We start from the raw sequence: 16606 nt of genomic DNA, 5'->3' as shown, positions 1-16606 counted from the left end.
TTTGCATATAAACAGATTACACATTATATAGCAGCATTACCTAGGGCTTCTCTTGGTGTTGATTTCACCACTAAGTTTGGTGAACTCTTTGAAATGGCATCGGGTGAGCCTATATCCATTTCTCTGCTCCATAAAAGATTGTTGCAGTCTTGTCCCCAGAATGATCTCGGCCTAACTGCCTGCAAGTGGTCAGCGTACCTGCAAAAGGTGGTCACTACTCAAGATTTGCTGAGAGGTCTGAGTTGAACTCCGCGATGGGCACGAGGTGTGGAACTGAGAGAATGTCAGGCTAGAGTGATTTATAGGGCTTACAAATCTAAGTCGAGGTTGTGTAAAATGGGTGTAGTGGAATCCCCTCATTGCGAAAGATGTAATGGCTCCCAAAAGACTTACTATCATGCCATTTGGACATGCCCTGCTGCCAAAGCTTTTTGGATTACAGTGACTCGGTCCTTAGAAGGAATAATGAACCAGAAGGTACAGATGCTGCCAGAGAGTGTCCTACTGGGCTATGTGGCTCCCTTGGGGGTCGGGACTGTCTACCAGAATGTCATGATTCATAAGGCATTTCTTATTGGAAAGAAATGTATCCTAGCAAATTGGACTCAACTAGAGGCTCCTTCATCTTGCCAATGGCGCAACATATTCCATGCTTTACTCATGTTAGAACTTCAGGAATCCCAAAATAACTTCAAAACACAACTGGTCGGTTAAATGGTTTTAAATATCGGGGGTGGGGGGGGTGGGAGTGTTTATATTTGGGTTAACCACTGTATTTGATGCCAATAATTAAATGTTATGTTCCAGGCATTCAGATCAGTGCCTGATTTTTAACGTTTCTCCTTTATCTGAAATAATACTAGGAAACTTGAACTGCATTACTATGGCCAATGAAAATGGAGTAAAATTATCTATACTAACAAGAAATGGTAGAAGAATGGCCTTTTTGTGAGCATTTTAGAGTTTTTTTGATGATGTCAGTTATCATAATGTGATATTTTTATAGATTGTAATTGCCCAGGGTGAATATAGAAAATAGTAGATGGAAAAACAATATAAATAAATATAACATTTTATAGAGGCACCATAGGTGCCTATGTACCTTAATAAAACAGACTCTCAGAACTATCCTGAAAGGGGGTAATTTTCTACAGGTCACCAAAGCTTAGGCACCAGGATGATTTGTGATGAAGTGCAAATTCTATATCAGCAAATATCGTATAATTGCCTTTATAGAATGCTAGCATAAGTCCGCAGTTACACACCTAACTTTAGGTGCGAGCACTTACACTAGCCCAATGGCTTATGTAAATGATCACAAATAATCTATACCCTGCACTCATAAGTGATAAGCACTCCACTGACCTCTCCATGCCTTCCCAAGTCCACAGTTCCCTTGCAGTTGCTCACTATGAATTTGAGCCCTTAATCTGTAGAAACTCGACTATGGACAGTTACATGCATAACTGCAAATTAGTGCCAATTAGCGCCAGTCAGGGGCAGATTGACTTTCTGCGCAACCAGGCAGTGCCCAGGACCCAGAGGCTCTGACCGATTGCCCACCGCACACTATAACCCCCATGTCCTACCTTGAAGGGCCCTGGTGGTCCAGTGGCCTCTGCGTGGGGGAGGCAGGAAAGAACAACACTCTTTCCTGCCTGCTACTACTATTCTGCCCATGTTTTAAAAATTGCTCCCGAGACTGTCGAGACTCATAAGACTACCACGGGAAGTTTCAGCCACCATTTTGAAGCCACTAGACCACCGGGGCCCTTCAAGCTAGGACTGGGAAGGGCCCACTGAGGCTCTGGGGAATGTGGTGTGTGGAAGGGGGCCGGCAGCTGCAGCAGTAGGGAGGTGGCAGTGCAGCGGGGGGGGGGGGGCAGAACACTCTCACTGCCTGGGAGCCCAGATCATTCTCAGTCCGCCCCTGGCGCCAGTTATAGCCAATTATTGGTTGTTAATGCCAATTAGCAGCTAATTTAATAATTAAGTTATGTGTATAACTAGCACTATTTTATAACTTCTACATGCAACTTTGCATGCTAAGTGGTAAACTGTGCAATTACATTTATAGAATTAGGGGAAGTGCACAATTATCTTGCACACATTTATACCTGTTCAGAAGGTGTACCCTTATGAGTATACACAGGTATTTGATAAAGTACACATGTACATCACAACTCTGCCGCAGCTCTGCCCAAACTCTGCCTCTGGGAACACCCAATTTTGAAGCCCACTAAGTACATAAGTATTGCCATACTGGAAAATACTGAAGGTCCATGAAGCCCAGCATCCTGTTTCCAACAGTGGCCAATCCAAGTTACAAGTACCTGGCAAGATCCCAAAACAGTACAATACATTTTATGCTGCTTATCCTAGAAATACTCTCAAAACTAATAAAAATAGTAGAGGATACACAAAAAATGCAATATGTTATAATCTTGTACGTGGGTAAGTCTCATATATGCTTGACGGCTGATGTCACTTCACTCCTCGGTGAACCTATTGCCGTACAATATTATAATCATAGACTCTTACCCTCCGACCTACCAACGCCTAAACACTTTACTATTCATTTTTTATTCTTAACATTATATGTAAAGGTTAGGCAATATGTTACTTATCTGAGCTTGTTTCTAACGAGTGTGCTCACAAACCCCGACAGGTAGCCTGTTTCGCAATTCTTGCTTTGTCAAGGGGGAGCGCTTAACCTCATGTTCGCTCGTAACAACTCTGGTTCTTGAAGAAACCAGAGTTGTTACGAGCGAACATGAGGTTAAGCGCTCCCCCTTGACAAAGCAAGAATTGCGAAACAGGCTACCTGTCGGGGTTTGTGAGCACACTCGTTAGAAACAAGCTCAGATAAGTAACATATTGCCTAACCTTTACATATAATGTTAAGAATAAAAAATGAATAGTAAAGTGTTTAGGCGTTGGTAGGTCAGAGGGTAAGAGTCTATGATTATAATATTGTACGGCAATAGGTTCACCGAGGAGTGAAGTGATATCAGCCGTCAAGCATATATGAGACTTACCCACGTACAAGATTATAACATATTGCATTTTTTGTGTATCCTCTACTATTTTTATTAGTTTTGAGTGTATTTTTCAGTAGAGAAGTGCCCATCAATTTTTGACAGTATCCTAGAAATAAGCAGTGGATTTTCCCCCCAAGTTCATCTTAATAATGGCTTATGGACTTTTCTTTTAGGAAGCTATCCAAACCTTTTTTAAACCCCGCTAAGCTAACTGCATTCTCTGGCAACAAATTCCAGAGTTAAATTACACATTGGGTGAAGAAATATTTTCTCTGATTCGTTTTAAATTTACTACACTGCAGCTTCATTGCGTGCCCCTAGTCCTAGTATTTTTGGAAAGAGTAAACAAGTGATTCACCTCTACCTGTTCCACTCCACTCATTATTTTATAGACCTCTATCATATCTCTCCACAGCCGTCTTTTCTCCAAGCTGAAGAGCCCTAGCCGCTTTAGCCTTTCCTCATAGGGAAGTCGTCCCATCCCCTTTATCATTTTCATTGCTCTTTTCTGTATCTTTTCTAATTCCACTATATCTTTTTTGAGATGCGGTGACTAGAATTGCACACAATATTCAAGGTGTGGTCACACCATAAAGCAATACAAAGGCATTATAATGTCCTCATTTTTATTTTCCGTTCCTTTCCAAATAATACCTAACATTCTATTTGCTTCCTTAGCCGCCACCACACAATGAGCAGAGGGTTTCAACTGCTCATTGTGCGATATACTTAGGTACATACAATCCTGTCACCACACCTACTTGTATATGCATATTCATCCCACAATTTTATAACAGTCATTATCTATGGGTAAAACATATTTTACATGCAGAAAAACATTTTATAAAATTACCCCGTATCTTGTAAAGATGTCAGACTACAGAATGATACAGCATGGAATTCCATGGCTGTTTTTATATTGCAGGGGATTTATGTTCTTTATTTTTTGTTCATTATCTTGAGCCTACCAACAGAAAATGTTGGCAAAAAAGGACATGGAGTAGGCTCATTTGTACGTACCAGAGAATGACACGAGGACAACCTTTGTCCTCATCCCTGCAACAGTACGAGTGTGGAGCGGGTGGAGGTGAATTGATTTTCACTTATTCAAAAAGTACAAAGACCAGGGGACACTCAATGAAACTGCATGAAAATACTTTTAAAACAAATAGGAGGAAATATATTTTTACTCAAAGAATAGTTAAGCTCTGGGACTTGTGGTAACGGCAGTTGGTGTATCTGGGTTTATAAAAAAGGTTTGGACAAGTTTCAGGAAGAAAAGTCCACAGTCTGCTATTGAGACAGACATGAGGAAGCCACTGCTTGCCCTGGGATTGGTAGCATGGAATAGTGCTACTAATTGGGTTTCTGCCAGGTACCTGTGACCTGGATTGGCCACTGCTATAAGCAGGATACCGGGCTAGATGAACTATTGATCTGACCCAGTATGGCTATTCTTATGCACAAAATTTTCATTTGTACGAAACATGAGCAATTGTCTTATCAAAAATCGAAAATGATGGAACTAGTGCAGTGGAGTTTGAGTTTGCAAGGAAGGGTGGGGATGGGGACAAACTTTGTCCCATTCTCTAGTACCTATCTAAAATCATGTCTTAGTCTTATTTGATCTACGGTCTGCTCCCTTTATCACAACTAAGAATTCTCTTGCTTATAACCCACGTAGGTTAAAATAGAAAGACTGAATTATTTTTTTAAACAGTAATTTTAGACCAAAAATGATTTGAAAAAGCAAATCAGTGCTAAACAGAATAAGAGAAAGGTAAATAGAGTCAAAGACAGGGGACTTATCTGTCTGTGCACATACATTATTGGCATGTAAAAAATGTCTTTATTAAAACAGAAACCATTCAGGTACACTGGATATTTCTCTGTCCCAGGAGGGCTCACAATCTAAGTTTGTACCTGAGGCAATGGAAGGTTAAGTGACTTGCCCAAGATCACAAGGAGCAGCAGGGGGATTTGAACTGGCCACCTCTGGATTGCAAGACCGGTGCTCTAACCACTAGGCCACTAAAATTGACTGCATGGAATGAGATGTTTTTCTCAAGTTTCCTTCTGATCGATTATGTTCTTGGTTGATTTATACAAAATGACTTATAATATTAGAACACAACAACCATAGTTTATCATGGTGAGCTCACTAGCAGCAGGAACAACAATAAAAGTACAATATGGGAAACATGAAACTTGCACATTGTGGACCCCTTTTACCAAATGTGGCAAAAGGGGGCCTGCACTGGCACATGTTTTTGATGTGTATAGAGGCCCCCTTAAGAACAGCAAAAGGTCAGTCAACATGTTTATGCCAAACACAGAAAAAAAATTCTCATGTCTCACCATGAGGTCAACAACACGAATCATTAGCACAATGCTGTCTCCGGAGTCTGCTGTTCTATGAGAAATTCATTCTGCCACTGCCATGAGAAACAATTTGTCCCTTGGAATTAGAACAACAAGTCATGAGAGGCAACAAAAATAAATAGAATCAAAATAATTTTATTGTACAATGCCTTGGGCACCTTGGTAGAAAGGCATTAGAGAAACCAAAGAACATGACAAACAAAAACAAGGAAGGGTAAAATAAAGTAGCCTAGAAAAAAAGAACATTTCTTTTCATTGCTGCATTTGGTACATGGAAATTGCTGCCTTCATTAGATGAGGTAATAGTAAAGCAAAGGTACAGAAAAAGTAATATTAATTACCCGTGAAGTCTCCACAAAACTGATTGCATTTTTGACTTAAGCTGTCGCATTCAGGACGCTTGGTTTACCTGTTAGCTTCTCCCTCTCTGTGCCGATTCAATAACAAGATTCCACACAGGTATGCGACAATGCTCAAGGCCTTTCATTTCTCACTGGATGCAGTCTATTTATAAGCTAAACTGCTCTGCTTATCTGCTGCATCTCCAAGCCAATTTTATTTAAAAATAGTGCCAGTATCCAAGGAGGGCCATTTGTAGTATGAAGTACAAATGGCCTTCGGAACTAATGCCAGGTAGACAAAAAAACTTAAAATCACTCTGCATCATTTCACTAGAGACAAAATAATGATTTAAAATGTTTCATCTAAGATCCTCAAACATTGATAGGACCACGGAACAGGTGTAAGGGATCAAAGTAGAATTGCACATTCCTCAAAAGCGAAAGGCTTGCACGCTTAGTTCTATTTCTACCTTTAAAAATATTTTTATTTTTTGCAGTTTAGAAACTCACTGCACTAATATTTTCCTTTTGCTTAATCAGGGAATCACTTAAGTGACACATGTGGACCGCTGTAGCTGTTCCCTGTTTCTGTCAAAATAAACAGATTTGAATTTAAGAAATACAAGCTCAGAATCATAATGCTGCTTGTATCCATATGAATCTGTTGAGACTTTTTTTAAATAGCAATTTGATATGCAAGGACAGGTAGCAGCCTGCTGCTATGAGTACATTGGATCAGAATTTATTATGCTCCAATATAGACATCGTAGAAAGGAAAAGGCCCTTGCAAGTAAATTTATACATAGTATAATATCTCACAATACTATCTGGAAAACCTTAAAACAGCAGCACTGCTTCTGCTGTGTCAACTCTAACTGCATCTTTGCATAACAATGAAGCCCTTTTATGGAGAAAATACTGCACGAGAAATAGAAACAAATGGGTGGCACTCACCATAAAAAGCATACCAAGAGATATCCAGCACAGAAAAAGCCACTGGCAATTTAGGAAAAACTAGTAAGTCCTAGAAGCCCTTGAGTACTTGTGTTATCCTCCCATGATATACTGCTGATGTCTTGCTATACCAAAGAAATGCCGTCATCCTGCAGCAGACATAATGATGGTGGTGATAAGCAGTGTACAGATGAAAGACATTAAAGACTTTGTGCCCAATGATCTGATGAAGATTAAGAGACTAAAGAGTTGACGGTGCTGGCTAAAATAATATTTATTGCACTGTGAATGTATGCTATGATGATTTATATATCATGTAATAAAATGACTAATATAATGCTAAAACAGTTTGCAGTCCGGGTTCTGTCACTTTCTATTTGATGTTAAGTGAGTCACTCTACTCTGTCACACCCTAGTTCATCCTTCTATTTTGTAGCATCATAATGCTACTAACATTTTTTTTTTTCTTACACCTCCCATGCTTCATCCTACGTGTTTTCCTTAAGCACTTACACAGTAAAATATTCTGGGTTATGAACCAATAGACAAAATGTATTCCCTCTAACACCTAGTGGTAAAATGCGTTTCACTCGTGGATCTTATTCAATCAAGCTCACTCCCTTAGAGAAAAAAAAAAACCTGTGCAACAATCAGGGAATATGTGAATACAATAGAGACACCACCATGTGAAAGGTTAAAGCAGATGAACGGTAAAATTGCAGTAAAATCTCCATATAGGAATATTTGTAAAAGTGAATCAAGATCAATGGTAAGATCTACTAGAAATAAAAATGCTGAGTTTAAGAAGTGAACTTGTTTTGATTGCACTATTCTAACCCTTGAAATTAAGATTTAAAAATGGATACAGCTAAACAATTTTGCAGCAACTCCTCCTACCTAGAGGTAGCAGAATTTTTAACTGATTAATTCTGTCTCTGAATCACAAAGTACTGATTTGCATGACCGAATATTTTTCAAGAGATGGAACTGATCCTCTCCAGATATAACTTAAAATAGGGTTAATGTCACAGAACATCAATGCTGCCTACAACAAAATGGCCGACAGCAGCATACGGCTAATACTTTATTTGTGCTCATGACTGCATGCTTGAAAAACTTGCACAATGTCCTGCGGCCATTTTGAAATCAATGATACAGAAAGAAAATGGCTGCCACTATAAAAAAAAATCCAATTGCCTGTCATTAGGACACACCGAGGTGGAGAATATCTGGCACTGGAATGTTTATAACTGTATATAACAGCTTGTGCTTACATCTTACAGAGAAATTCTGTGATGCACAAATAAGACAGCCTCTGACATCACAGACTAACACAGATAAGTACAGAGCATTCGGGAATAACTTAAGTAGGACAAAGTGTCAGCGATCTGATTACTACATAAAAATACAGAAGGGCTGGTTACCTCTTACTAATAATGCAAATGCAAAATTTCAGGGATGGTGAAATGGTTCTAGCGACATCCATCTGCAGAACAACCTATCTGAGAAAAACTGTGCAGCCCTTTTGCTGCTAAATAACACTCATGACTGTACTGCCTAAGGTGGTGGACACACTTATCTTTCTGACCAAGTATTTCTCAACCATGTCTCAGGCTGCTGGTACACTGCTTGACTGATAATGAAACTTTACTTCCACAAGGCGAAGTCAAAGATACAGTTCCCTGAACTGCATATCAAAAAGAAAAACCCAGCATGGTGAGCAGGCTACATTTTGTTCGCAACAGATATGTCATAAGTGAGAAAATAAAAATATCAATGCACCGCTTCATGAACTGGGCATCACTTCTTTCAAACAATGGAAGGCTACAAAAACACCCCACAAAATGAGAGCAGAAAAATCATTTGTTACGGAATGTCTGGAACCGCGGCCTTCAGCTAAAATGAACATTGCTGTACAAAAATGTTACTGCACCTTTCAGCAAGATCTAGTTGCTATGGAAACAGGTTATGGCCTGGTATTAGTTGGAAGCTAGGCTATATCTGAGCCACTGCTCTAACAAGAATTCAATATCTGATCAGACGTTAAAAAAAAAAGCGTTTAAGCTTTTATAGTTGCTTGTTTTATTCTCGGGCACTGGCACAGCTGACTGACTGCCATAATGTAACTCAGTGCTGGGTTATTATGTTAAAAATGTCGCTTACATCTTTACCTTTATGAAGAAAAAAAAAAAAGATTTGTTGTGACATTTATTTCTAAGCACAGTACAGAAGCTGTGGACTTGTCTTTTTGCCTACAAAAGCATAAGGAAAAGGTGATACAAGGTTACTTCCTGGAATGATCTAAAGCTCGCTCTATTATTTCTTGCCCATAATTTAACAAATGTTGTTTTCATTTTCTATAACTGCCCAGCTAAGACTATAAAAATCCTGGGATTGGTGAAAATTTAAAAAATAAAAAAATAACACAACTTCAGCGCAGAAGTTGCCACGCCTTTCCTACATAGGGTTAACTTAGCCAACTGCTCTCATATACAGTCTCAGAGGACTCCTTAAAACAGCTACTTCAACAGTGCATATAGAAGGAATAAAATTAGAAAATATGTTTAAATAAATACCAATAGTTCTAGTAGTTTTTAGACAAGCAGCAGCATTCTCACCCTTCTCCTACTCTTGCAGCATCAAACAGGCAATATGTAAGGAATGCAAGGTTCTACCTACCTGCATATATCACTCAGCATCGTGTTATCACGACAAATCTACGCAGCCCTTATTCTCCATCTTCTCGCTTATAAAATTTTGGGAGGATGGTAACAGGAGTGACAGGGTACTGCAGTCATGATCAGAAGTGAAGCTGCTCGCAAACAGCTTGCATTCAGGAGAATCAAATTTATCAATAGGGAAAGAAGGATGTGAAAAAAAATATCTCTTCGTCTGAGCTCTTCTGTTGCTTTCCTTGCAAAGATATCCTCTGAGGGTCCAGGAGATTGAAACTGACCACCGCAAAGGCCACTTGCCACGTCTGCTGAAAATCAACTTATTCAATATCACAGCTGAACTTATAAGCCAAGCTACCGTTGAACCATGTGCACTGCGTAAGAGGTAAAAATAGAATAGTTGTTCCACCTATCTGCATAATAACCATGCAACTTTCCAGTGCTTTAATTTGATATTCACATTAATTAGCAATACAGCCTGCATTATTTAGCTATAGTAAACAGCAAGAAGAAACCAAACAATACTTGAAGAAAACGATTCAGTTATTTGTGGGGGGTTTTTTATATAGCTATTTTGAAAGCGATGGCAAGGAAACAGATAATACAGAAAGCAAATTATAAGGCAGTATTTAAGATGACCAAGATCATAATGCAGCAGCCGTCAGCACTTCCATGACACAGCACACAGGGCATTTACATGCTCCCAGCTGAAATACTAGGCGGCGTATAATGAATTCTATAAACAGCATGCACCCAGCAGAAGCAAGGTTAATCCTGCCTGCCATTTTAGGCTCGCAGGCATAAAGATACACATAGCACAGCACGGCTCTGGCAAGGGAGGAGGAGGAGAAACGGGAGAGCTCACCTTGAATGCAGTTTCTGATTAATGTTGTAAGTGACACTGCATATCTGCTGCTGTCTTGGTACAGATGGGTAGGAGGGAACAAAGAAAACTCACATCTACTGGTGATGCAAAACAAGCCTAATCCCCGGACACAGAGTTCAGCAGCCCTGAAACTTCTACAAGGCTATGACAGTAAGTAAACCAAGCACTCGTCAAAGCCAGCTGCAATATGGCTGCCTTCTTCTGTTGTTTAAAACACAGCCAGATGCTGTTGCCTAATGGACAGAAGCTGATTTTAGCGCAGGCAAATGTCCTTCACCACAGAAAGGGAGTGTAAGTACAGCATTGTATTAGGAATAGATGTCAATATTCTAAGCTTCATACACAGAGAATTTCAGAAGAAACAATTATAAGGGTTTCCTTCACAATCATTCTGATACGACAAAAATACAGCTTACAGTAGTGGGCTTCTCAGAACTTTTTGACATAAAATCCTTTGCACTACTGAAGAACCACAAGGGTACGGTCACATGCTTAACTATTTATATTTAGGATAACCCTATCAGCCACAGGCCATGCTAGCACTAAATATATTAACCACACTGTAGCAAACCCAGGGGTTTTAACTGCAGTGAGTTTTGCTCAATTATACAGTTTTTGTGAGGATTTCAAAGTTTTCATGAGAACTCTTTTTTTTTTCTACCAGTTAATAAAGATATAGAACACTTTATCACAGGAAATTCAAACAACTTCTTATCTAGGTTCTGTAAACAATTGAAGATGTATTTCTTTTGTAAATATTTTACAGTAAGGTTTTTTTGAAATTTTTTTATCTTTTCAATTTGATAAATTTTGATTGGTCTCTTAATTTGGTTAACCTGCTCTGAATCTTTCAAAAATCAACATTAACGTAACATCATAAATGATCCCAAATATATTTCTGAAGAGCAAGATTTATATATATTTTTCAAACAGCATAAGTACATAAGTATCGCCATGATGGGACAGACCAAGGGTCCATCGAGCCCAGCACCCTGTCACCAACAGCGGCCAAAAGAACATGCAATTTGTCCCGCCCATCCTAGAAATACTGTATTCCCTCGTCCATTCAATAACATTCTATGGCTTTTTCCTCCAGGAAGCCGTGCAACCCTTTTTTGAAGTCCGCTAAGTTAACCGCCTTAACCACCTTTTCCGGCAGCGAATTCCAAAGTTTAACTACGCGTTGAGTGAAGAAAAATTTACTCCAATTCGTTTTAAATTTACCACACTGCAGCTTCATCGCATGCCCCGTTGTCCTACTATTTTTGGAAAGCGTATACAGACGCTCCACATCTACTACTACTACTTAACATTTCTAGAGCGCTACTAGGGTTACACAGCGCTGTACAGTTTAACAAAGAAGGACAGTCCCTGCTCAAAGGAGCTTACAATCTAAAGAACGAAATGTCAAGTTGGGGCAGTCTAGATTTCCTGAATAGTGGTATAGTGGTTAGGTGCCGAAGAGGTGGGCTTTGAGCAAGGATTTGAAGATGGGCAGGGAGGGGGCCTGGTGTATGGGCTCAGGGAGTTTATTCCAAGCATGGGGTGAGGCGAGGCAGAAAGGGCGGAGCCTGGAGTTGGCAGTGGTGGAGAAGGGTACTGAAAGGAGTGATTTGTCTTGAGAGCGGAGGTAACGGGTAGAAACGTAAGGGGAGATGAGGATAGAGAGGTAAGGAGGGGCTGCAGTTTGGGTGCATTTGTAGGTTAGCAGGAGAAGCTTGAACTGTATGCGGTACTCCACTCATTATCTTATAGACCTCTCTCCCCTCAGCCGCCTTTTCTCCAAGCTGAAGAGCCCTAGCCGCTTTAGCCTTTCCTCATAGGGAAGCCGTCCCATCCCCTGTATCATCTTTGTCGCCCTTCTCTGCACCTTTTCCAATTCCACTATGTCTTTTTTGAGGTGCGGCGACCAGAATTGAACACAATACTCGAGGTGCGGTCAAACCATGGAGCAATACAATGACAGAATAATATCCTTATTTTTGTTTTCCATCCCTTTCCTAATGATACCCAACATTCTATTTGCTTTCCTAGCCGCAGCAGCACAATGAGCAGAAGTTTTCAACGTATCATCAACAAGGACACCTAGATCCCTTTCTCGGTCCGTGATTCCCAACGCTGAACCTTGCATGACGTAGTTATAGTTTGGGTTCCTCTTTCCCACATGCATCACTTTGCACTTGTTCACATTAAACGTCATCTGCCATTTAGCCGCCCAGTCTCCCAGTCTCGTAAGGTCCTCTTGTAGTTTTTCACAATCTTCCCGCGATTTGACTACTTTGAATAACTTTGTGTCATTGACAAATTTGATTACCTCACTAGTTACCCCCATCTCTAGGTCATTTATGAATATGTTAAAAAGCAGAGGTCCCAGCACCAATCCCTGAGGGACCCCGCTAACTACCCTTCTCCAGTGCGAATATTGAACTTTTAGTCCTACTCTGTTTCCCATCTTTCAACCAGTTTTTAATCCACAATAAGACACTACCTCTGATCCCATATCCCTCTAATTTCCTCTGTAGTCTTTCATGAGGGACCTTATCAAACGCCTTCTGAAAATCTAGATACACAATATCAACTGGCTCACCTTTTTGTTTACCCCTTCAAAGAAATGCAGCAGATTGGTGAGGCAAGACTTCCCTTCACTAAATCCATGCTGACCAGTACAATGCAAAAGTTCAGTATAGCACCTTAAATTATTCTGAGCAGACATAGCAAATTAATAAATGACAACTATCAACTCTTACCATACAAAATTGTGATTCTGGGAACAGCCTTTTTCTTAAAATATTTCCTTTTTTTCAGACAGCATCTAAGGAAGTATCAGAATCTGGCTTGTAAAAAGCACTGTAAGTGAAAATTAAAATTCTTGGGCGTTGTAGAAATTTCAAGTCGGCAATATCAGGCTCCTTGTATAGAATCACTTCAAAAATAATGAGTGGAATGGGTAGATGTGAATCACTTGTTTACTCTTTCCAAAAATACTAGGACTAGGGGGCACGCAATGAAGCTACAAAGTAGTACATTTAAAATAACTCTGAGAAAATATTTCTTCACTCAACGTGTAATTATACTCTGGAATTCATTGCCAGAGAATGTGGTAAAAGCAGTTAGCTTAGTGGGGTTTAAAAAAGGTTTGGATAGCTCCCTAAAAGAAAAGTCCATAAGCCATTATTAAGATGGACTTGGGGAAAACTCTACTACTACTACTACTTATCATTTCTGTAGCGCTACTAGACGTACGCAGCGCTGTACACTTGAACATGAAGAGACAGTCCCTGCTCGACAGAGCTTACAATCTAATTAGGCCAAACAGGACAAACAAGAGATAAGGGAATATTAAAGTGAGGATGATAAAATAAGGGTTCTGAACAAGTGAATAAGGGTTAGGAGTTAAAAGCAGCATCAAAAAGGTGGGCTTTTAGCTTAGATTTGAAGATGGCCAGAGATGGAGCTTGACGTAGTGGCTCAGGAAGTCTATTCCAGGCATATGGTGCAGCATGATAAAAGGAACGGAGTCTGGAGTTAGTGGTGGAGGAGAAGGGTGCAGATAAGAGAGATTTACCCAGTGAACGGAGTTCCCGGGGAGGAATGTAGGGAGAGATGTGAGTGGAGAGGTACTGAGGAGCTGCAGAGTGAATGCACTTATAAGTCAATAAGAGGAGTTTGAACTGTATGCGGAAACGGATAAGAAGCCAGTGAAGTGACTTGAGGAGAGGGCTAATATGAGCATAACGACACTGGCGGAATATTTGTGCGGCAGAATATTTGTGCAGCTGAATTTTCAACAGATTGAAGAGGAGAGAGGTGGCTAAGTGGGAGACCTGTGAGAAGCAAGTTGCAATAGTCTAAGCGAGACGTGATAAGAGCTCCACTGCTTATTTCTAAAATAAGCAGCATACAATGTATTGTACTGTTTTGGAATCTTGTCAGGTACTTGTAACCTGGATTGGAAACAGGATGCTGGGCTTGATGCACCTTCAGTCTGTCCCAGTATGGCAACACTTATGTACTTATTAAAAATGAGGATGGGCTTCTTTAAAAATGCTAGCCCACTGCACTGAGTATCAAGGCCAGAGTACGTAAATGTAGGCTTAGTGAGGAGGAAAGTGATCAGAAGTGGAAGACAGGACATCTCACAGAATGACAATGAAGAAGACGGGGTCTGCTTTTATGTGGGTATGCTGGTGTTGTCTCTCCTCTGAGCTTCCTCTCTTAGGATATGGAGAAAGAAACTCCACCTTGTACTCCCAGGCTGGGTACAGAACATGTCCCTTTCACCACTGATCCTGAAAACCCCCTCTTCTGCTTCCCCCCCCCCCCCAACTAAACAAAACAAAAATAATTTGCATATACTGTACCCCAGCAGAAACACCTGCAGCTGGTTCTGGAATGACTCTCATCACTATTCAGTTTTTCTGCTATGTATCTGGACAGCTTATATCATTAGTTGCCACTAAGAATAAGTATAATCTTTAAAACTTGGATAACTATTGTTTACAGAGCTCTGGGCTGTTATATGCATTTTAAATTATTGCTGTGTCACTATGTGTTTACAACATGTATTTTTCCATTTTAGCAGAATCCAATAATTCTGCAATGGTGCAACACTGATAGACACACTGGCTCACAGATAGGGTCTAAAGTTATTCTGATAGTGGTACTAAGTCATCCACTTAGCTTTATGTGGCATTGCATTTCTGAATCTTAACTCCTTGTTTCTGTCCCCTGCCTCACTGAAATATGATACCATTCTTGCTCCCACCATCCCCACTAGGAAACTGTTTCCTATATCCACCACCCATTCTATAAATAAATATTTCCTTACATACTCCTGAATAAATTGTCCTCCAGCCTCATTATTACTACCTTTAGCTCTAGAACTTTCTTCTCCACACAAACTGCCTGATTAACATACAGTGCTTTCATAATATTTCTAACACTTCTCCCTATGCTAGAGGTCTCTAGACCATACCAGTGAGAATGGCAGTTCAAATTCTCATCTCCAAGTTACACAGTAGTCTTCTCCTCTTCACATGTAACCTAAATTTCTGTAAAACTTGTCTTTCAAGTGCCACTACTTTTCTCATTCTATCTACCTTGTCTTTGGACTGTAGCTATATCATGCTCATGTGACTCACTGCCCCATGTATCCGAGGTAGCAATGATATCCGAACTTGCTTCTGCCAACAAGACCTCTAGAATTCTATCACTTGTACAAATAACCTAATAAACTGCTAATTTCTATCATTACTTTCTCTACCTCCTCAACCCATGTTTCGTCTCGTTCCTGTTATTTTCACTTACGTTGAGAGGTTTATTTCCACTGGAAACTTCTACACTGACATCATTTCAGGGGTGGGGTAGCTTGATTTTGCTTCCAGTTGCTACCTTCTCAGCCAGTTTAAACTTCTTGGCAACAGAGGATCTAATCTGTTTACTGAACACTCCAACACCTTTCTGAGACAGACACAGACAACCTCTCCTTAATAGCTCTGCACACTTTCATGCAGAAAGTCCTGTGCTAAAAGAAGCCAAGCACGTCTTCATTGTGTTAGTCCTTGAACCATGCTGAAGATCTTGATGCAGAGTATCCTACACCCTCGCCTTCACGACATATCACAGACATCATTTAATAAAAAGCAACCAGGCACTGAACTCCTCCTGTTATTACTCAGGACAGTGGTACTTATATGGAACATAACCAAAAACAGTCCTTTCCGTTCTTCTGCATCAGTGACCCTAAAGATGTGTGTTATATCCTCCTGATCTATGCATCTAACAGGTACTTATCTACCTTCTCTCCCTATCTTCTTTGGTAAAGGATAACAGGTCCAGTGACTCCCAAGGTAAACTGACTTGCAATTGGCTTCCATGCTCAGGACAGAGAGAGGCGAACATAGATGGCTAAATGCTGATGTCTCCTCTCCACAGTCTCTCTCTCCCTTTCTCTCTGATTGCTGCCCAACATATACAGTGCACTCCATTTAAGTGCACGTTGGATATGCTCTGTTTAACTGCATGTCGTACTTCGGTCCCGTTTTTGGCACATCAATTTCTATGGGGACAAACTTCGGTTTAGCGCATCACTGATAAGTGCAAGATACACTTATATGCATGGTTCAAGACCACTCCTCTGCAGAAAAGACTCCGCATAAGCACGCGCATGGAATATGGAAGCCGACTGGCGTGTGACAACCAACAAGATTTCAAATTTACTGCCTCTTTAACTGCCACAGGCAGAATAAGCGAAAGAATGTTGTTAGAGCGTACACTGGGGTCGTCGTCGCGGCGGAACTGTAAGATTTTAACACTGGCTGAACGAAT

The 16606-nt window shown here is 40.3% G+C and overlaps 1 protein-coding gene across 2 annotated transcripts in view; it reads right to left on the bottom strand.

Annotated features, from left to right (window-relative positions):
* ZBTB38 (zinc finger and BTB domain containing 38) overlaps positions 1-16606 on the bottom strand; it is an 89879-nt gene that overhangs the window by 44962 nt on the left and 28311 nt on the right. Inside the window, exon 1 of one of the 2 annotated variants that reach the window (XM_030215701.1) lies at positions 9398-9796. The exons of the other annotated variant lie outside the window; for it this stretch is intronic. Coding sequence (XP_030071561.1) covers positions 9398-9403 — 6 coding nt within the window. The 5' untranslated portion in view covers positions 9404-9796. Of the gene's footprint in view, positions 1-9397; positions 9797-16606 lie in introns of those variants that run through there. 2 annotated transcript variants of the gene reach the window in all.

This window comes from Microcaecilia unicolor, chromosome 10, assembly GCF_901765095.1.
Source record: "Microcaecilia unicolor chromosome 10, aMicUni1.1, whole genome shotgun sequence".
In the NCBI taxonomy this organism is placed as follows: Eukaryota; Metazoa; Chordata; class Amphibia; order Gymnophiona; family Siphonopidae; genus Microcaecilia; species Microcaecilia unicolor.
The sequence above is the reverse complement of the archived record's forward strand: the minus strand, read 5'-3'. Positions and strand labels throughout refer to the sequence as shown.